The following is a 22,563-nucleotide window of genomic DNA, read 5'->3' on the forward strand; positions in this document are numbered from 1 at the left end:
TACACACAATCATGTATTATGTATAAATGATGTTATATTTCATATGATGGGAGTGCCCATCAGGTTTTGCCACATCACCCTCCATGAATTCAAAAGAACACTCTGCAGTCCTCAGTGCACTATTCATGATCCTATGTGCTGGGTATTCCCTAGGCAGGTATATCTAAGGAACCCACTACTGTGTGTTGAGTGGCAAAAAGAGATAGCATGTCACTCAGTCTAGTGGAGGATCTAGCTCTCAACTGGTTTATGTTCTCTTCTGAAGTCTGCCTAGTGAGTCTTTTAAAAGCATTTTAAATAGATTGTTAAGCAGCTGTAAGCAATGTTCCAGTAGTTCTATTGTATAACAATTCACCAGATCCCAATTCTGTGTCCCAGAATGTTTAATCTGGCAGCGTAACAGTGACTGTGGGTACAAATAGCTGTTGTGGAACCCTAATTCAATGAACAAGAGATATTATAAAAATTATGCTTAGTAAATTGTGCCCTTAAGGTTTACACAGACAATGAGTATAATGAAGGAGAATCAGAACTGAGCAAGATAGCTCTCTTGAGCTTGCCTACTGTGAAGTGTTCATGCTGCCAAGAAAAAGAGTAGAAAGGGATTAAAATACTTATTTACAGGCATTTTTCAAACTATATAAACAGCTGCAAAAAGCTGGCTTTAAAACCTTGTGTTTGATTGCTGACTATATTGTAAGGAAAATACATGTGTACATGAATGCCAATGTATTTGTTAAACTCAGTTCATTACCATAAAGGAGGGCAGCTTTTGTCCAAAATCTTTTATTTACTATAAAGACAAAACCACCAAAATAGGTACAAATTATACTATAAAATTGGTTCAAAGGGGTAAAAACTTTAATTAAAATATCTTGATATATTTAAAATAACAAAGGATATAATGAAGCCAAATTTTCTTAACCTAGAGATCTTTAAAATTTACTTGCACAGTAAGGTGCTAATAGAAGTTAGCCCTTAAGCCCTGGAAGTCTTAGGAAATCAGTCACATAGCAAATATAATTTCAATGTGAAAGTGAACTTTGGTAGAAGAAAATCTATAGGACACCTGAGGTAGTAGAAACTGGAATAAACAGCAGTAGACGTTATTTACAACTTAGGTACCAAATAACATTAAGAACACAAAAATAATTACACAATACAATTTTCAGTCCAGCTTTGATCCAAATAAAATAAGATTACATCACATCTGCATTAAAAAACCCCACAATTACCAGCAAGCTGAGGGAAATGCAAACAAACTCAGACAATGCTTTTAGACACCTAGAGGCAGTCTGAATTTGATATGTGGTAGACATGGTGATCTAGAAAGGTAATACTGATTAGCTGAGGTTCATCAGTTTATACAATTGACAATTTTGTCAGAAACTGCATTAATCTGACAACTGATCTTCCAGTACATGAATTGGCAAGAGCGCATCCTTTAAAGCTTGCACAGAAGAGACTTGGAAACAATCTGATCAGAGTAAATTCTAAACTGTCAAGAAACAGAAGTCAAATACAAATACAGAGCTACCAAACTTCACATTTCGATTTTTTTAACTCTTCAAAGCCTGTCAATCTTCAAAAAGCAAAGGCAGGTAATGTTTTAAGAAAAATGCACATCCACATTTAATGACATTGCTTTTATTTCACGCTAGCATGATCACTGCTGTAAACCTCACTTGTTTTGTTTCCAATCAGCGAGTCGTACATTGTCAATAATGTACAGTACTATAGCTTATTTAGTTTGTCCTGAGTCTTTGAGCATAACCAATTTCTGGTCAATAATTCAACTGGCTTCTGAAGAGTTAAAACTTGAACAGTTATTAAAACAAACTGATTATAAACACAACCAGTATTTTATTTCAAAAAGACTGACCAAAAGCAAAAGAATAGCTGCCATTTTCCTTCAGTAATCCATTCATCAAAATCTAGAAGCCTGCCCTTAAAAACAATCATGAAACAATTAAAAATCTTTGCTAAAAAGTAGTTTTGCACTCTTGTTGAAGAATTTTCTCACATTATACTTGTGGGTTATATTTTTCAAGTCCAAGCACATTTTTTTCCTGAAAAACCCTTAATATTTTTTTAAAAGAGCTTAAGTGATTTTCTTTTCCTTTTTAAAATATTGCCAAATTACATATTTATCAATTGTAACTGTAAACAGATGATGCATGGTAGAAGGAAAACAGCAGGCAAATCCAACAATGGTGGACATGAACACAGTGGTAAATTGAGAGTAAGACTGGATTTTAATATTTGGCTCCCATCAAAGGTTGACTTAGAATGGAAGCTGGGTAGTGGTAGGCTTGACATAAAACTTTTCTACACAGCTTTACCATGAGAATTATTACATGAAAGAAAGGCTCCAAAACAGTTCATTTGACCCTTGGTTACAAATTCTGTTATCGAAAGTAATTGTGCATTTCCCCCTCCCAACGCTTCCCACTTAAAATACTGACTCAATGGCAGTATTTTATTCCAGATTTCAAACCAATCTGTATCACAGTCTTTTATAACAGGTTATCCAGCAATATTTAGCTTGAACCAAGTTCTAGCTACTATGGGCGTGTTTTTAAAAAATCACTTATTCCCTGAAGGATAAAATGAAAACACAGAACTGTAACTTCCAAGGGGAAGTTACAAGGCTAGCAGTAAATGCACATTGAACCCAAATTGCCATGGTCAGTGACTTTTAGGAAGGCAAAATGTGGATTCAAAACTATCAACTGTTTTTTTTTCCCTCCACTTAAAGAACATGGAAAATATAATGCACAGACACTGTACCTTCTTAATGATGAGTAACGAAAACAACCTAAATTGGGTTGTAGAGCCCATAACTGGTGATGTTTGCATGGTGTGAAATGGAAATGGGATTGCAGTTTTTAAATAACTCCTGAGCCCCTCAGCTACTAGTATTGCTGAAAAAGTGCTCCAAAATAAAAAAATTAAAAACCACTTCTTCCACTAAATAATCATGCAGATTTAAAAGAGGAATTGCTTTTTTGTTCACGAAGAGCCAGATCTTTGAGAAAGGCACAGTTTACATATTTCTGCAGTCTGTGAAATGTTGCATACTGAGCTTAGGTAAAGATCTCGATTTGTCAGTCACATACTTAAGTACAGGTCCTCTACTGACCTCAAGTCCTCAAAAATGTATAGTTAAGGCCAGCAGAACAGTTAATACATACTGCCATGCAAAACTGCACAGGAAGACCAGCACTGTTCTATATTCAGTAGCATCATGTTCAGTGTATCCCCACTTTTACATAACAAACTACCACGTAGTGCGGAAGACAGGGTGTTTCAGCAACTCCCTTGCTGGAGGTCTGTCCTGAGGTTGAAGCTCCAAACACCGAAGCGCCACATCCCTCAAGCCTGGAGAGAGATGCGGTGGGATTGATGGAGCTGTGGTTGCACTGGCAATCTACAATCAGAAGAGCAAACACAGGTTATGTTCAGGATTCCTTCTCGTAGGATACCCCTGGATGCAGACTAGAGCAAAACCTCTGCAAGACACTGAACTACAGGACATCTTGCTTACATTGCATGTAGTCTGGTTAGCATTGCTTACCATGTATTGTCTTTATCTTTTGCACATTTTGTATTTCCCACCCATAGAACTTTAGGATTGGAGTTATTCCCCCAAATGTGTTTGTGTTTGTGTGTGTTTTGTAACTGCTTACTATCTTATTTCACACAGACACAATATCAAAACATAATGGCAGCAGAAGCAGAAAAAAAAAGAGGGGAAAAAGGGGCAGCTTAGCCCAGAATTTGTTACAATATCTGATCTGCAGGATTCCTAGAAAAAAAAGAGTTGTCTTGTTCAATCAGGGCATTTGCCTTTTCAAATTGGTATAGTTGTGCAGTAACACTAAACCAACTGATGTAAACAACTAGCATAAACAAGATCCACATCTGTAGTTCACCTAGCTTACATTTAAGAGTTCTGCCAATATTCACTGCCCCTGAAGACTTTACTCAAATCTCTAAATTTTCTTCTTTAATTTCTATAACACTGTTTCCAGTCTATCTAGCTTCTTCATCCTTGTACATCATTTCAGTGAATGGTCTTTCCAAAGACGGAGTTGCTATTGAACAGGGTATGGTACTATTCAGCTATGGATGACAGCAACAGGATCACTGGGTAGATCATGCACAGCAGGGTTTAGTAAGTTCTTGCTGAAGTCCCAATCACTGTCTATTTCTGATCCCTTATTTGCAACTCTAAGTACAGTAATAAAACCCAGTCCTAAACCTATGAAAAACAGAATCCTGAAAAATGTGCCCCTCAAGACATTCCTTTGGGAGGACCATGCTAATGGATATACTGTACTTATATGATATTCTTAATTAGGGCAAATTTCATAAGATGCACATATTAGAGAACTGTGGGTACTTTTCAAACTAGGATATTTTCAAAATAGAATACATTGTCCTTTTAAAAGAACTTAAACAAACATTTTTGGCAGCTCTAAATTTGTTTCAATGTTGTCTGTATGGTATAAGTTCCCAGTGGAATTGCTTCCACCTACAGGCTTTGTAGATAATTCTCTTACTTATCGCCTTACCTTAAATATCAAAGCAAGATGATTGGAATGTTTCTCTGCGTTCCAGGGGGGTTTAGCACAAGCCATTTCTATAATGGCACAACCAATGCTCCACACATCACAGCTCCTACCATACTGCTGGCCTCTTAACACCTGAAGAAGAAGAAAGACAAGTTTAATTTCTATAAATCTTCTAGCAGCAGTATAGAAAGTATTTTAAGAATCTTCCATGGTTAATAAAATGATAGTTTCAGCAGACACCTCTGTGTGGGATTATGGCAGGACTGACAACTTATTTATTTGATTTCTATACTGCTCTTCATCCAAGGAGCAAAGGGAGGTTTACAATATAAAAACAAAATACATACAACAAGAACAGCAAAAAAACCACAATCGCACACACACAGTTTAAAAGGCCATAATTTTTTTAATTAGTCAAGGGCAGGCATAGGCAAACTCGGCCCTCCAGATGTTTTGGGACTACAACTCCCATGATCCCTAGCTAGCAGGACCAGTGGTCAAGGATGATGCGAATTGTAGTCCCAAAACATCTGGAGGGCCGAGTTTGCCTATGCCTGCTCAAAGGTCTGGGAGAAGAGGAATCTTTTTGCCTGGTGCCTGAAGATATGTAGCAAAGGCACATTCCACAAGCATGGAGCCACCACAGAAAAGGCTCATTCTCGTGTTGCCAACCCTCAGTCACAGGGTCTGGGCCAGTTGATATGGGAAGAGGTGGTCCTTGAGATACTGCAGTCCTGAGCTGTTTAAGGCTTTATAGGTCAAACCCAGCACTTTGATTTGGGCTTGGGAACTAATTGGCAGCCAGTGCAGCTGGGTCATGATTGGTGCTATGTGCTTAAATCATCTTGCCCTGGTGAACAACCTGGCCGCTGAATTCTCCGCCAGCAAAGTTTCCAAACCATCTTCAGAGGCAGCCCCATGTACTGCAGTAATCTAACCTAATCTAACCTGTTCTGCACAACAAACAGGTAGAAATATAACTAGATACAGTGACAAAGAGCAATAACTAAGAGCAGTAACTAGATACAGACCCAAGGAGCAATTTTCCATGTTTCAGACCATTGGCTCAAATTTGCTACATTCTTGTTCAAGGGGAAGGGGGAGGGGAAACGGGATGTGGGCTGGAGTGTTTCTGGGGTTGCTGCTGGCAGCAAACTCTTTTCTTAGTTTAAACTCACTACCTTCAGAGATCTTGTCCTACTCAAGAGGTTCAAAATAAGATGGTGGCAGACACAGAGATAGCATGGCATGGTTTGGTGCAGGCAACCTTGATCAAGTTGGCTTGATTCGAATAACCATAGTTGTTGTTATAGTCACATGTTTGCCAATCCAAGTAGTGGAACAAAGGAGTGTATAATCTTTTAAAAGGCAAGTAGGGCAAAACTACACTGCTTTCTCTCGTCTGCATTGCACAGGATGCCTCTTTAGGTATTGCAGCTGAGCAAGCACGTAGGCCAGTGATGCGGAGTATTGAACATGCCAGCCAGAGCTGCAAGTTCAACATCTGGGAGGGCCACAGGTTCCCCTCTTCTACCTTCAGATAATAATCAAGCAGTTAATCTTTTCCCAAAGTTGCCCCACTGAATTCTTACCTCGGGTGCCATAAATGCAATGGTCCCCAACAACTGTCCTTGAAACTCTCCAGCGCCAGTTCCTTTAGATGCCAACCTAGCTGCAGCTCCAAAATCCGCAATTCTTAACCTATGGCCTGTGCTGTCAATTAACAAGTTGGCACCTGTGAACGTAATAAGAAATTAATTTAGTTGCTGCTGTGCGTGGGTCTGTGTGAGGGAGGGAGACAGGCTTGGGCGCACACACATGGTAGAAACAAAAATTACTATCAATCAGAATCCCAAAGATTTGGGTATTTTCCTTCAGTGTACACAAATAGCCTCCATTCAAAATTAGACAATGCCATATAACCAAAAATTGCAGCCTTTCTCCAAAAGTGACTTTCTCCCACAAAATATTGAAAAAACACCTGAAAGATTTCTGCCTCTGTAAACCAAACTCTGTTTTTTGCTATTGGAAGAGAAACAGGGGCAATATTTATCAACAGAAGGTCTTGCAATACTGCTGTAGCAAGTTACATTTGGGTGTGGGTTTGGGTGTTCGCCAAAATTCATTTTTATCCTGCTTGCAAACAGTTTAGACATAAGTGAGAACAAAAACCACTGAGTAGACTATATCACCACCACCACCACCACCACCATTTCTTCTATTGATGTTTAATGTTTTCAGAACACAAAGAATATAAAGACAAATCTTATGCATGAAGAACCTAAAGGAGGACAGCAAACCTCAAATACAATTTTTTAAAAATAAAAGCCTTTATGTACCCATTCCCCCAACTAGACACGTTAGCATTACATGTGTTCAATCATAAATCTATTCTATCTCGTTGTTGCATTAATCTCTGGATTTTTAACAGAAAAGTTTGCACATAAATTTATATATCTTACAATACTGTATCTTTAAAAGTGCTTTTTAATAATTAAGTTAATGGCTTTTGAGAGTTGAGAACTGCATCACAAAATCTGGAGAAGTGCAAAATCCAAAGGTAACAGAAGTCTTGGCACTCTTGAAGGAAACTGATTTTCTAGATCAGTTTTCCATTTCTATTGGGATTTACACCCACTTTGGCACAGAAACTGCTTTGGTTACCCTGCATGATGACTTACGTCAGGAGAGAGACAGGATGAATGTGTCCTTGTTAATTCTCCTTAGCCTCTCAGTGGCTTTTGGTACTATCAGCCATGGTATCCTTCTGTCTTCAGGTGCCCTTGAAGGAAACTGATTTTCTAGATCAGTTTTCCATTTCAATCAGGGTTTAGGCCCATTTGGGCACAGAAACTGCTTTGGTCACCCTGTATGATGACCTCTGTCAGGACAGGGATAATGTGTCCTCCTTAATTCTCCTCAACTGCTCAGTGGCTTTTGATGCCATCAATCCAGACCTGCGATCATCGTTCTTCATGTGCCTCTCCCATGAGAGGTCAGGAGGGTGGCAACACAACAACAGGTCCTTTCTGTGGTGGCTCCCTGTTTGTGGAATGCTCTCCCCAGGGAGACTTGCCTGATGCCTTCATTATATGCCTTTAGGCATCAGGTGAAAATGTTCCTCTCCATTGGCTGAGTAACATCCTATTTCCTTGTTGTTAGTGAGGTTTATTTTGTTTCTGTTCCTGTTTTTTGTCTCTTTATATTCTGTTGGAAGCTGCTCAGAGTGGCTGGGGCAACCCAGTCAGATGGGCAGGGTATAAGAAATAAATTATTACTCTAGATTATTATTATGTATTATGCATTTTTATGCTGTGAACCGCAGGGTGGTATACAAATTTAATAAATAAACAATTACAGGTTATAATAACTATAGTAGCACTGTTCTTACCTTTGACATCTCTGTGAATTATCTGATTCTCATGAAGGTAAGCAAGGCCACGAAGCAACTGTTCAGTGTAGTTTGCAATCACAGAATCTTTGAAGGCTCCATATTTACTTAACAAATGAGCAACAGATCCCCCTGGAAGATGAGAGTTAACATTTCAGTCACTAGTACACTGCTCATGAAAACAATCTGGATTTTACTGCCACTGAAATAGTTTCAAAATTGGGTATACCAATGTAGGCAAGTGAAATAGTTTTAAGCTCAACTTTCTGAATTTACTTTTGGGGTCCTAGTAGTTTAGAGTTTCCTTTATCAGAAAGAGTGGCATGTACACGAAACATAGTATTGTATCATTAACATCCCACAATTTGGGTAAAGTTAATTTCAATTTAGAGAGATGGCAAAAGGGACGGACTTACTAGAGGCAGGTGGAGAGAGATGAATGCAGTTTGGGGGCACACTTACCTGCCATCCATTCTATAAAGAGATTGTAATTGCTCTTCTCACACGTAGCACCCATCATCCGGATTATATTAGGGTGATTTAGATGACCCATCATTCTTATCTCTTCCCGCAGAGCTTCTACCACCTCTTCCTGCTCAGATGATGTATTCCTGACATATGTCACCTGCATCACACAAATCCAGGTCAAATTTTGCTTCAACCATAGAGGATCGTATTGACATTGTTGTAACTGAAGCTGCAAACCATGTTGAGCACCTTCAAGAAAGAGGTTCAACATAGGACAGGCTATCTGATTCTACCCACTATATAAAACTTCTGCTTCTGTTCTCTTGCTTTCTTCTTTCCCTTAAACAGCCACAGGCAGCCACTTCACATGTGGAGATAAATGGATTTTGGAGAAATGTATAAACTATGACATGGGAAGTGCAGTAAGAAAGATAAACACTCTTGCTGAATATGTATGTTTCCCACCTTCCTAAAGATTCTTCCCATGCAAAGGGGATGGAGGGACTTAGTGTGTGGAGCTGCCTAGAATAAAAACAGTTTTCATTATCACTTCCTCCAATAGTCCAAGTCCTTTCTTATCCTAAGGCATCAAGTTGGGCAGATTATGTGTAAAAGAAACCAGTGTCAAAATTTTCAGAACTAACATAACTGAGGACAAATCTTTCTAGACCTCTGCACTACCTTGATTTTCTTTTCCGAATATTAAGTTAATGCTGACAAAACTTCCACATCACAACAGAGGAACATTTACCTGTTTCACTGCCATTAACGTCCCAGTTCCAACATCCTGAGCTTGATAACATGAAGAAAAGGCACCAAGGCCAATTTGTTGACCTTTAAGCCATTCTATATCTTCCCTGTAATGGTGCTTTGCTTTGGTATGCCCAGGCAGCGTCTCTGGTGTCTGCAAATTAAACAAATAGCTGTCTGTGAACCCATTAACACCCAATGTTACCCAAGAAAAGGATATTTTTTTTAAAAGACACACATCCTAATAAATTCAAAACACAATGATTGTATCCAAGTTTCTTCAGGACCATGGGGTGCACAAATTCAGTACCTGTATATAGGGTTTTGTTCAAATTCTAAAAACTAACCAGTCCTAATGTTTCGCTTTCGAACTACTCACTTAATAAAGTCTTACATTTGGAAATATCACCATGAGATATTTCTTACTGCAAAGACAAAAAAAGTAAAACACAAAAACAAATGGAGGGGGTAGGATAGTCTAAGAAACCTCTAGAGAACCACTGCACTGAAGAAACAATACTCTCCCAGTAACAGATAATGAATAAAATTGCAAACTATGTACCAGCAATTATATGTATGTTATTTCTTCAACATTTGTAGTGTTTGGTATGTATCACGGAGGGGGGGGGGCGTTGATAAAACATTTGTACCTTGCTGACTGGTGGAGGTTATTGTGGAAGTCTAGAGGACACGCCAGTTGGGAAGCAAGACAATTAACTTTATTGCCCCTCACCAAAAAGAACAGAACAGAAAAAGAAATCTTCTCAACTCCAAGTGTCACCTAAATCTAATGACTAAACCATGTAAGTGACAATATCCACACAGAGATAACCAAATTAGCACAGAGTAAATACTGAATTCCTGTCTTAAAGCAATCTAATTCCACAGAGTGCAGAGGGAGTAGGATTGCAGACCTCAAGGCCTGGCGTGCCTGTATTTCACCTCTGGGCAAGATAATGCCCACCAGACAGATTTCAGTCCTACTTCTATTTTGCATTTTGTATATTCAGTTGTGATTCCATGCATGATCAATTTGCGCTCAAAGCGCACTCTTACTTTCATTGCTACCCTAATTTCTTCTTTCAGCTCTAAGTGATAATTCAGTTACTACAACCCCCCCCCAAACATTCATTTAGGCTTGATGGTATCAGTAAACCCTACCCACCACATGCAAACAACATGCTATTCCCTATACCTATTTTCCCCAGTTCTAATATATAAACAAATGAAGTGACGTGCCTTAGAGCTTGGTATGTAGCTTCAATTAACTATTTTTATGGACAGGACACAGAACCCAGTTATAGTTGAAGTCCAAAGTATGCCCATTTCCCCCCCAGGTAAACTGGCTGAAGGAAAAAGTGACATGCATAGCCACCAAAATACGGTTGAGTTTTCCTTGAACCATTATGGTTTCATTTCAAAAGTGTTGCTCAGCTGATGGCAAAGCTTTTGTCAGTGGAATGGGAAAGGAAGTCATTTTCAGCTACCTACCTCCCGCCCCACAGCCCCGTACATCTGGTTGAGAGAGCCCCCAGCTTCTGGAGCAGGTTCAGCGGGCAATGGCTGAAAATGGCTTCCCTCCCCCTTCGGATGAATGGCATGGTTTGGAAGCAACCCACTGTGTCTTAAAGGGCAAAACTGTTTTTCCTTTGGTTTTCCAAATCAAACGCAAGAAATGCATTGTACAACAGTAAATACAGGTAGACTAAGAAAATACAAAAGCCAGTGTACTCACATCCTGCTGAATGATTATGATATCTTCACCATTTTCAACCTGCAATTGAGGAACTACTGGAAGGGCATCCTGAGATGCTGACATTGCCATGGCAATAGCTAAAGCTTCCTCTTCTTCAGCTTCCATCTTTTCCTTGCATTTCTGATTATGGTTCACATCATCTTTGTATGTGTTGTCGTTTTCCGCGCGCTCAGGAGACAGAACCGCCACTTCAGATTTGAACGTGACTGTTCCATCACTCGCTGGCATCGAAGCCTCAAGTAAGTCCTCCATACTGGAATTGAGTTCTGTATTAATATCCAGCTGGCTACGTTTTTCTTCCACAGGGGTGAAAACAGTCTCTTCACTTGGTATGATTGCACTATTATTGCTACTACTATTGCTATCACACTGTGATATATCATTTAAATTAAGCGTCATGCTGTTTTTGGAGGCTTCCCCCTGCTTGTTCATTTCACATGGAGTAGGTCGAGATGGCTTTGGCCGGTGTATATGACTGAATGGCAAAGGCCGGGCCTGTGTAAAGACAGGAGACAGTTTTTCTGATTCTTTATGTTCAGCACAGTTTCTTTGAATCTGGAGAGAAAGCTTCCGTTGCGTTTGAGGAGAAGCAGAGGGCATTTTGCAGGGAACAAATCCCTGAGGTCTGAGTTTAGAAACATCAGCGCCCGTGGGTACGGATGGCGTAGTGGGGGACGACAAAGTTGGGAATACGGATTGGGAATGACAGGATGAGAGAGAAGAGTTCAAGCACTGACCATGGGGTCTGCCTTTTGTTTGAACGGCTGGTTTTGGTTGCTCCATTGTTCCTGAAGCAACAGAAAGTCCCAGAGATATACCAGCCACCATATCAGAAATGTCCTCTGGACTGGCACTTGTTTTTTTGTCACCCACACCTTTCCCACTTTTCCCTGATAACTGAATCGTGTTATTTGGAGTATTGCTCTCTGTGGACTCTGGAGAGTTATCAGGAACTGGTGGCTGTGCAAATTCGCGCCTGCATTCGCCGGAATGCATCTCCTCCATACCGAGTTGGATGGCTTCTGCAATTTCCATTTCATCTGCTATAGCCATCAACCGCCGGCGCATCCTTGTGTAATGTGTTGAGCTCGTCATACTCAACATTTCTAACAGTTTAATAAACACGTGCGGTACTCTTGCAACCATTCTGGCAGCACTTAAAAATACCCTCCGTGACAATTTGCCAACCATTGAGTGGGAGTTGTCAATTGACTGCAGAGCAAAGTTCAACAGTGACAGCAGCTTTTTGTACCTAAAAGTAAACACAAAGCAGAGTTAATGTCTCTGCAGCAGAAAAATAAAGCGTACCAAGCATTTAAAGCAGCAAGTCAACTGTGGTATAGTTAACAAAAAGTGTTTTTTATGTAAAAAAAAATATTTTCTAAACTCAATATTTTCTAATGTAGTACCTGTCTACGACAGTGTCTGCCTGTAAAATATCCCCACTGACAATGTGGGGATAAAATTCACCAGGAAACTCCAACAGCAGTCTATCTATAAGACAAAGGCGCCCAAGCAGTGCTTGCCAATTGTTTGGTTCAGGCTGTGTTCCAAGGATGCAATTTAAGACAAAATCAATACCACCAATGCCAATGGACCCTACAAAAGAAAAAGAATTAAACAGAATTAAAGATATATCACCAAAATATATTGTTTTATGTGAAGTTATGTGAAGCTCTTCCCCTTTTCAGCCAAGTCACTTTTGGGGGGGTGTTACAACCTGTTACAATTTTTCAGACTACTCATGAATTTCACCAGTGCTGATACTGATTGCTTTTGCTTGCCACTAAAGTGAATTCATATAAGAAGAACCAGTTTCCGCCCCTTTTTTAATGCTGTAAGCAAAGTTCCCAAAATAAATGACATTGGAAAGGTTTGTCCTTCATTCACATTTCCATCCCATCTGTTTGAAGTTCACAGCACAAGCTCACATGTCACATGAATGTTTAAAAGGTTACAGAAATCATTACAAGCATATTCACAGTTCTATCTATATGCATTCATTGAAGACTGGAAACTACTATTTTGCATTCACCACCATGTTCAAGTAGCTCTCAAATTCTGCCAATTCAGGTGCCACAGAATCAATATTTTAGTAATGAAATATTGAAGTTTACTTCTATTAAATGAAGTTTAGTAATGATGAACTTGGGTCTATTCCTTTAAATGGGTCTATTTAAAGTATAACTTACATAGAACCCTAGGTCTGCAATCCAACACAATTACTGTGATGTCTTTATCCCTGGTCTTCCAGTTTCTTAAATCATTAAATCATTTTACAGTCTTCTAGTTCCTTATTTTTCTACTGTACTTTCCACCCAAGATCAATTTATTTGTTACACCTCTCTAATGCTTGTACCCTCTCTTCTAATGAAAGAATGTGTAGGAATTCTTCCTTTATAAACTCAGCTGGCTTAATCTCTCCACCGTCCCCCCAAAATTCCCTTGCTTTTCCACTTTGATCTTCAATTTCTCTCCACTTACTCTCTTTTTTCTTTTAATTTCCCTGTTGTACCTATTTTAATTTATTTTATTTACAACTTCACACCTTCTTATCTCTTTAATTTAGAATGCAAACATATGAAGTGGGGTTCGTTATTGCTTTTAGTGTATGACCTAGTACACAGTAGGTACTTTATGCAGAACAACGGCAATCAAGATGATTTGAGTGGGATGCTCACAAAGCCATGAAGATGCAGGATCAAAATAAAATAAAAAGATCTTGTGTTCATTTGATGGACCCTTTGGGGGTGGGGAGAAATTAGCTCAACAATCAAATGGGCTTAATTAATGGTGGTCTGGCGACTGCTAGTACATAAGATTATTTTTTTAATTTCCAACTTAATTAAGTATTGGACTCCACCATGCTGGAATTTAGTTTTCTTTAGAACAACTGATCATATGTTATTATTAGATTTTCTCCTCTGCCACTTCAAATTTCATCTCAAAGCTCCTTATCTACGGTATCCATAGTTACTATTGCCCCAAGAAGCCCACCGAGTAAAGGAAGAGGCAAGCACTTTTTTTTCTTATGATACTCGGTAAAACACTAGGTATACTGATGGTACTATACAAATAAGTATACAATGAAGTTTTACCAGAGTTAAGTATTTCTCTACCAACTGCCAGTTCTCCAGCTTGGCCCTTGCACATCTCAAGGAGTGTTGAAACTGAAAGTTGGCTTGTGCGGCTATAAAAAGTAAAAAACAAAAACAAAAATGTCTTTATCACATGAATTCTGTATGTATAGCTCTATGTTTTTGTTTTATTTTTACAACAGGCAGAGAACCTATCATGTAAGATCTTTATCAAGGATATTTCTGAAAACAGCATGCTCAAAATTAGGAGCAATTTTCATAATTCATAAATACCGATTTCAACATGCTTCCATTATTATATACTTTTAAGAAAGTAAAACAAGGTTGTTCTTCAACAGGTGACACCAAAGTAGGGATTCCCCACTGTTCTCCCATGGATTGGTTGGATGGCAATGCCATCCCAAATCTGGGATTAAGGCTATTTATTCATCCTTGGTTTAAGGTGGTATCTGTTAAACTCAGTCTAAACTCTCCAGCTTTCCCTCAGCTAGCTGTGGGAGTTCTGATACATACTCTCAATACTGAAGGTTTGGTAAACGATTAAATGGATACTTTAGTGGTGCTGTCTCAAGTTTCTGTTGGCTCTATCACCTTCAACTTCCAAAACTGTTGCTCTAGATCAGTGTTTCCCAACCTTTGGTCTCCAGCTGTTTTGGGACTACAGTTCCCATCATCCCTGACCACTGGTCCTGTTAGCTAGGGATGATGGGAGTTGTAGTCCCAAAACAGCTGGAGGGTCAAGTTTGGCCATCACTGGTCTAGGGCATCAGTTTTGGAATTCAAACAATTTCTTGAAGTTTCTATAGGACTTATTTCTGCAGTACTATGTGATTTAGTTTGTATGCTAGGTCAGTGGAAACTTTTTTGCTTTCTTAACAGACTGCTCTGACTTAGGCAAAACCAACCATTTCATGGCAGCTAGTGCTCACTGCTGACTTAGTAAGAACTCAGTTATTTGGTGAGCACCTGATGGTCGCTTAGACCAGTGTTTCCCAACCTTTGGTCTCCAGCTCTTTTTGGACTACAATTCCCATCATCCCTGACCTTTGGCCTTGCTAGCTAGGGATAATGGGAGTTGTAGTCCAAAAACAGCTGGAGACCAAAGTTTGGGAAACACTGGCTTAGACCCACAGAGACAAAAAACAATTGAAAGGCAACCTGATGTCTCTGAGTACTTTGGAAGTTGGAAAGATAAGAGAATAGACTTTGCCTGTACATGTGCAGACCCATATGTGGGACAGTACACAGATCTTTTATGATGTGCTGTGCATCCACTGTGCAACATTATGACACATCTGATAATGCACACAACCAACTATGACAAGAAAATTATATCCTAAATTTTTGAAAAATCTGAGCAAATACACTTTCCAGAAAATTGTTATGGAAAAATGAAATCCAATGTATCAATTTAAGAGTAACATTTTCCAGCTATAATAATACCTAGATAATATTCAAAGAGCCGCTGGTGAGTATTTTTTACGGTATAACCAATTTTATGTTCCAGGCCAAAATAACTTAATACAGACCATAAATCAACAAACAGCCAAAAAATTGTTTTTACATGAATTTGTCCTTAATCTTTTATGAAGTTTTTTAAAATACAGATTTGTAAAAAGTTTGAATAGACCAAACACTATACCTGTTAGCATCTGCACATTTCACCAATATAGTTTCCACAACTGGCTTCAGAAGTTGTTGCAATTTTGCCCTTTCTGCCAGACTATGACAGGGTGTATATACCAGCATGGCTCTTAACGTTTTCTAGAAAAAGCAGGGACGGAGTGTTTTAAAAAGCAAAAAAACACAAAAACCTTATACACGCACTTCATATGTTCTAAAAGAATAACAAGAATTAGTCAATGGATACAAAAATGCACTCTAAACTTTGCTGCAACAGACTAATCAATTGCAGGATACAATTTTGTAGACAAGAGGCAAATTTTGTAAGAAAGCAAAACAAATCCATGTTTTCCTACAAATTTATTAGCCTTCCAGATGCCAGAGACTCTGCTTTATGTGTTTTATTTAGTACAGTATAAAGAACGCAGTCCAGTGTGATAGGCCAGAAAGAAACAGATAATAAAGGATGACCACACTATGTATCTTCCTCATAATATAAAGTCCTTTTTGATGATATTCCAAAGAAAACTGATAAGCTCTATTTAGCAGAAGCAACCTATCACCTCTGCTGAAAGCCAGACTCTTGTTACTCTGGGCTTTCTAGAATTTTTTTGTGTGATCTGCTTCCTACTGGCTTAACCAAGAACTGAATACTACTAGAAGTAAACTGGGCAAAGTAGCTTTTATCTTACACTTGTATATGAAACCTGGAATGGAAGCTTCAGTAATCTACACTGGGTGTCCTAATTTGAGACACTGTATTTTTCAAACATGTATTTCTCCATGCATGCCGAAGCATAGATATCCATGCATGGATTTCATTTGAACATTCACACCCTGGCCTTTCAACGGAACCATTTGGCAATGGGTCTCAATAACGGGTTGTTGTTTTTATTTTGATTATATATATATTGTGATTTTTTATGTTGATCTCTTCTGTGAACCGCCCTGAGACCTCCGTGTATAGGGCGGTATATAAATTCTAATAATAATAATAATAATAATAAGCTGTACTAATGCCACAAGACACTTCAGATATTAGATGGAATCGTTCCATCTGGCAAGCTGAAATACTTGCACGGATGGAACAATTGCCATAGTGCTGTGTTGAATTCTTCCCTAAATAAGCCCCAGTTCATACATTCGCTGGGAGCAGATGTGATGGAGCAGCTTAAGCTCCTTCCTTTCACCATACACATAAGCTCCTATGAGAATCAAAAAATTCCATGCATATACAGGTTTGTACCAGGAAACTGTTTACATGATTTACCTCCCTTTAAAAAACACAGGAGGAAAGAAAACACAGACAGAGGTTATTTGTGCTATTCAAGCTCTAAATTCCAGTGAATGTATGAAATGGGTAGCTATAAGAAAAGTAAATGGGACCATGGCCATTAGTTTCTTTTGAGTGTACCAAAAAACCAACAATTTGGGAGTCGTTCTGCTGTCATCACAAATTCTACATCTTTGGCAACAGCATAAACAGTGGTTTCCATCTCTAAACTGTAACAATGATCTTGAAATTTCAATATTCGTAAAGAAGCTACTTACTAAAGCAGCAACGTAGACTTTGTAGACGGGATCGGCACACACCATGGAAAGGACACTACAGCAGGACTCCACATCTCCTGAGATACTGGTTTGTGATGACCCAATAGCTGCTCCTAGAGTTCCAGCACTTGTGGTGCTTCCACCACTGCTTCCAGAATTTCCAGTGCTTTCACCGTTAGCCAATAATAGAGCACCACTAACATCATGGGAGAGACGTCTAAGGGCCATCTCACGTACATTCCAGTTTCGAGAAAACAAGCAGCCAACTAATTCCATTCCAAATACCTAAAAGACAGACATGAAAATACTTAAAAGTACATGTATGATGATCTCATAATGAAAAAAGCTTTTCCATCTGAACTTGGGGTAGCACAAGGAAGAGCATGTTGCATTCTTCAAGGCTGCTACCATCAGAGCAGCTGCAAAACAAGGGAGATGTAATGAAGTGTCAGATAACTTCTCCATTCATTACTGTTTATTTTTGTTTGGAAGTATTCATATACCACCATCTCATAAAATATCAAGCTGGTGTACATCAATATGCACACAATAAATATAGTAATCTTTTTTCAAAGTCAGGGAACTAACACCGAAAAAGTCCTCTCCTATCACAGAATGCAAACCTGACACCTGCACATACAAAGTGTGCAGGGAATATAACACAACTTAAGCAGTAGCGGTGCGATCCTGTTTGTGCTATTTGATATAAAACGGAATCAAGGAACACAAAAATACCCAGCAGCTAGTTTAATTAATGTTTCCTTTAGAAATTTAGTATACCTGTATCCATGGCTCAGCTAAGTCTTTATAGGCAGAAGGGATTTGCTGGACCCCATAATGAGTAAGGTTAAAATTACTATCTTGACTCCTCCTCGGTGAGACGGCTGTAGGCTGCTGAGTTTGCTGCTGGACAACACGAAGAACAGAAGGAGATTCTACAGGGCTTGGCAACTCATGGCTGTATGGGGGGAAAACAGTTTCCATGAGTAGATGTTTGCAAGCTAGCAGATATTTTAATATTTATACTCATCAATGGAAGATCTAGTATATCCAAGTACAACACATCCTTACCTATAGAAATCATGAGATCTCCACTTAGATCTACAAAGAGGGCATATAAGAGGCTCTCTGTTTCTTCTACACTCCTCTGCCCCTAAAAAAAATAACAATAACAAAAATAAATAATACTGATGTTAGTATGATAAGGACATTTTAGAAAATATAAAGCTATTGAGTTTTTGGAAACATCTACAGAGCTTACATGTCTATGGAAAACTAGTCACATGGAAAACTGTATATTCAGTTCTGTAGCAAATGTGGCATTTGCCATTTTTTCTACAAGTTTAATGTATTGTGTAAATTATACCAGCTCTATATACCTGTGCACATAATATATATATATATATCTGTACCTCCAATCCTGTGGTTGAGACAAGAAACTAAAGACCTATTACTTCTGGATTTTGGACATTTTATAAGTTTCTGGGCTAATATCACAATATTGCCCAGTTCTTTGAAACTGATTGATCAGCTCAGTTAAAACTACAGGTTAATAATTTTCTCATTTATAATTATTTTCTTCTCTTTCATTCATAGTAAGGGAGGTTTTTTTAAGACACAAAAGCTACCAAGATGCTTTTCTCTATCATGCTTTATATAGGGACGCGGGTGGCGCTGTGGTCTAAACCACTGAGCCTAGGGCTTGCTGATCAGAAAGTCAGTGGTTTGAAACCCTGCGATGAGGTGAGTTCCCATTGTTCAGTCCCAGCTCCTGCCCACCTAGCACTTTGAAAGCACGTCAAAGTGCAAGTAGATAAATAGGTGGGAAGGTAAATAAATAGGTGGGAAGGTAGATAAATCCAGTGGGAAGGTAAATGGCATTTCTGTGCGCTGCTCTGGTTTGCCAGAAGCGGCTTAGTCATGCTGGCCACATGACCCGGAAGCTGTCTGCGGACAAACATCAGCTCCCTCAGCCTATAGAGCAAGAAGAACATTGCAACCCCAGAGTCATCTGCAACTGGACTTAACTCTCAGGGGTACCTTTACCTTTTTATCATCCTTTATACTTAAAACTCTGAGGAATACTACCTCACATTTATATGAGGGAAAGTACTTCACTTAGATTCCTCCTCTAACATCCCAGTTTACGCATAATCTCATTCCTTAATATCAAATGTCCCTTTTGATATTCATTATTTGAAGCAGAAGTACTGACATCTGTGATGCAGGCATATATTTACTATCACAAGCGACTTACATATTGACATGCAGTGGTGGTGAAGTTTATTTCTGCAGCCATCTTCGCAGACAGTCAAGCTCTCTTCATCCAACATGCCTAGCAAACAAATGGGGCACATCTGTTCTTCTTCATCCTTGATACTATTTTTAAAAGAACATTTAAAGAGTAATCCTTTTAATTTACATTACTATACCTCTTTCCAGGGCAAGAAATGGTCCCAATATATATTTATTGGGGTGCATTCTATCATGCTGCAAGTGACTAGTTGACCTTTCAGTGCAACTGTTTGCAGTATATTCCAGTGCTTGCTCACATATTACCTTTACCACACAGGTAACTGATCAAAATCACCTCTACGTTGTGCATGATGTAATGTTTCATATATTTCTCTTCAGTAATGTATGTTGCAAGAATAACTGTATGTTACAATAGTAACATGGAAAAGTCGACAAATTGCAGCCAGCAAAATGAGCTGGACGGAAAGTGTCCCCTTCCTCTCCTACAGCAGTTGCCCCAACATGCAGCCACAATTATCATGAGAGTTTGCTGAATCAAGGGTGTGTGTGGTCAGGGGGATTTGGAGGAAGTGGGGGTCATGGAAAGACTGGTTGGAAGAACCTCAGGTGCCTCAACATAGCTTCCCATCATCTCCCTCTTTCCCCTCAACCTCCTACACCACAACCCACTCCATTCAGCCTGGCCTGGGGTTGGGGTTGCTGGGGAGAGGGGTGGCAGGAAAGTCACCTTTTGCCTAAAGCCTTCCATGGACGAACCTCTATCTTGAAGCCATACTTTGCAGTGTATCAAAATGAAAACTATTACCTATGGTTATATAGCAAGTCCTAGAACACATACAGCATTCTGTAGGAAATGTTGGTAAAGAGGCTCTGGATATTAATAGCTTTGATCTCAGAAACAGGCTCATCTTACAGCTCAGGGCTTTTAGTGTTGTGGCACTTGCCCTTTAGAATGTACCTTCAATTATCATCAGGCAGGCTCTTATAGTACTGGAAACTACTTAAAACTTACCTGTTCACCCATGCTTTTTCCCTGGGGGTGATCCAGCTATGCTCATGTACTATATTAATCTACTGATTTCTTTTCGTGTATTCGTGTATTTTTTATCAATGTGATTTTATTGTGTATCATGTTGGTCAAAGCCTTTTTTTTTAAAAAAAAGTTGCTGATATAGAAAGTTTTGCCAATGAACAAACAAATAAACAAAAAGTATTAATTCCACACTTAGGCTACTGTAGTGGTGCCAGAATGGCATTCCTGTGGTTTCTTCCCACAGTACTCTGGCAATATCTAGATGGAATAATCACACAAGTGGGGCAAATGACATTGTTTTCCCATCTAGAAGTTAATGGAGTGATGTGTGAAGAAGCTACTGGAAAGCACTTGCTATGGTTCTATGGTAATATTAAGAACTGGTGCCATGTTAAGACTGAATTAGTGGCTAATTCAAGTGTCTTGTTTTTAAAAACGAAACAAGGGAAACTTACAATTTGGTCAGTGCCAATATTGAAGTCACCCAACACTTAAGTCAGATATTCCTAGAAAAACTAAATATGGAATAAATTCCTTTAAGTCCACTTCAACAGTCTCAAACCTTTTAAGAACTCTCTACATAAGCAAAATGATTACCAAGTTTAAAAGTATCACCTTTCTCCCCCTCTGTAATACAGATAATGGAAATATGCCTATTCCATTTCTGACGTACACAGAATTTGTTTTCTCTATAAGCCATCTGTTACGAAAAGCTCAAAATCTGGGCACTATGTGGAGGAATAAAATTTCAGCTCATGACTGATAAGTAGAACATGATTTATCAATAAAGAATATTGCTCTCCAAATGACTGGCACAAATGGAGGTTGTATAGTTTTCTGTGGATTTTTATGGGTACATAATCATCCGAGGTAACAAATAACACATATAATTTAAAAACAGTATGTATACTCTATGACACTACTTTCAAAATAATACTGCTAACAAGTTGTCAAAATGTAAGAACAGAATTCTACAGAACATATTTTCTAAAGAACTACCCAATGTATGCACCAGGGGAGGCTAATTTGTAGCCCACCACTACTTCCATCAACTAATGGTCAGAGATGATGGGGGTGGTAATTTTGCAACATCTGGCAGGCCACAGGCTAGCCACTCTTGTTATACACCAAGGTGACCCAACAGTTAAGAAAAGATTTGCAGCTGAATAATTTACCAAGACTAGCTGCATTTCAAGCCCAAGTACTATGGACCTAGTAAGACCAGGAAGACAGGTTAACATTACTGTAGTTTAGTTACTACATACACATATGGCCAAAAAGAAATTTGATATATGTATGCCAAAGGTGGGGAACCTCTTTGGCCCAATTGGCCAGATTGTTATATGTCCCCATCCCATGGGCCAACTTTGACAGTCAATGCCAGATGATTTGACAGGATGGATTGTCCTAAGCACCTGCCAGAGTCTCTTGCACAGAGCTTTCCAAGCACTCCACAGCCAACCGGTTGTCAGATGGTTGGGAAATGCAGCACAAGGAGTCTTGCCAGCTCTATGCTGGCAAAGGGGCTTTCTGCAATGACTGGCTGCACAATAAAGAGTTCCACAGGGGAAAGGTGCCATGGTTTGGGGTCAAATTTATGACATTTTAGGCCACATCTGGCCAGGGAGCTGGATGCTTCCCACTCCTCATATATTTAGAAAATTCACTGCATTTCATCATCCGCAGTAAATATTTCTACTATCGCCAGATTTACTAAAATAGGAATGGGGAAACTTTTTAATCCTAGGGACTGCATTCCCTTCTGGAGGCTACATATCAATGGAAGGCAGGATCAGAGGCAAAAGTGAGCAGACCAATTGATGTAATTGTTCCTTGTGTACAGTAGGCTAACTTTTACACACACTTGTAGACCTTGCTCTGTCCTCCATTTATGCCAGCAGGAAGCATTATTCGAATTCAAGGTAACATTCCACCAAAGTAAAAACACTCAAGGAAGGTGCAAAGCACAGCTGATGTAACCAGGGTAAAGTCCCAGGGGTCAAATGGAGAGCCTCAGATTTCCACACCCCTGCATTAGATGAATCGCTCACACACAAAAT

At 39.1% G+C, this 22,563-nt stretch overlaps 1 protein-coding gene across 2 annotated transcripts in view; it reads right to left on the reverse strand.

The window, feature by feature from the left end:
• Positions 1-770: 770 nt before the first annotated feature.
• The window catches only part of MAP3K1 (mitogen-activated protein kinase kinase kinase 1), a 63,419-nt gene continuing 41,626 nt past the window's right edge, over positions 771-22,563 (reverse strand). For both annotated transcript variants that reach the window (XM_081880694.1, XM_081880693.1), the window contains exons 7-20: positions 19,472-19,593; positions 18,286-18,367; positions 17,995-18,172; positions 17,215-17,499; positions 15,683-15,804; positions 14,041-14,132; positions 12,352-12,541; positions 10,922-12,194; positions 9,188-9,340; positions 8,431-8,593; positions 7,969-8,100; positions 6,170-6,312; positions 4,578-4,709; positions 771-3,430 (exon numbers count right to left, since the gene is read on the reverse strand). In XM_081880694.1, coding sequence (XP_081736820.1) covers positions 3,281-3,430; positions 4,578-4,709; positions 6,170-6,312; positions 7,969-8,100; positions 8,431-8,593; positions 9,188-9,340; positions 10,922-12,194; positions 12,352-12,541; positions 14,041-14,132; positions 15,683-15,804; positions 17,215-17,499; positions 17,995-18,172; positions 18,286-18,367; positions 19,472-19,593 — 3,217 coding nt within the window. In that variant the 3' untranslated portion in view covers positions 771-3,280. The remainder of the gene's footprint in view (positions 3,431-4,577; positions 4,710-6,169; positions 6,313-7,968; positions 8,101-8,430; positions 8,594-9,187; positions 9,341-10,921; positions 12,195-12,351; positions 12,542-14,040; positions 14,133-15,682; positions 15,805-17,214; positions 17,500-17,994; positions 18,173-18,285; positions 18,368-19,471; positions 19,594-22,563) is intronic.

Source organism: Podarcis erhardii (genome assembly GCF_964252035.2).
Source record: "Podarcis erhardii genome assembly, chromosome: 11".
Lineage (NCBI taxonomy): Eukaryota > Metazoa > Chordata > Lepidosauria > Squamata > Lacertidae > Podarcis > Podarcis erhardii.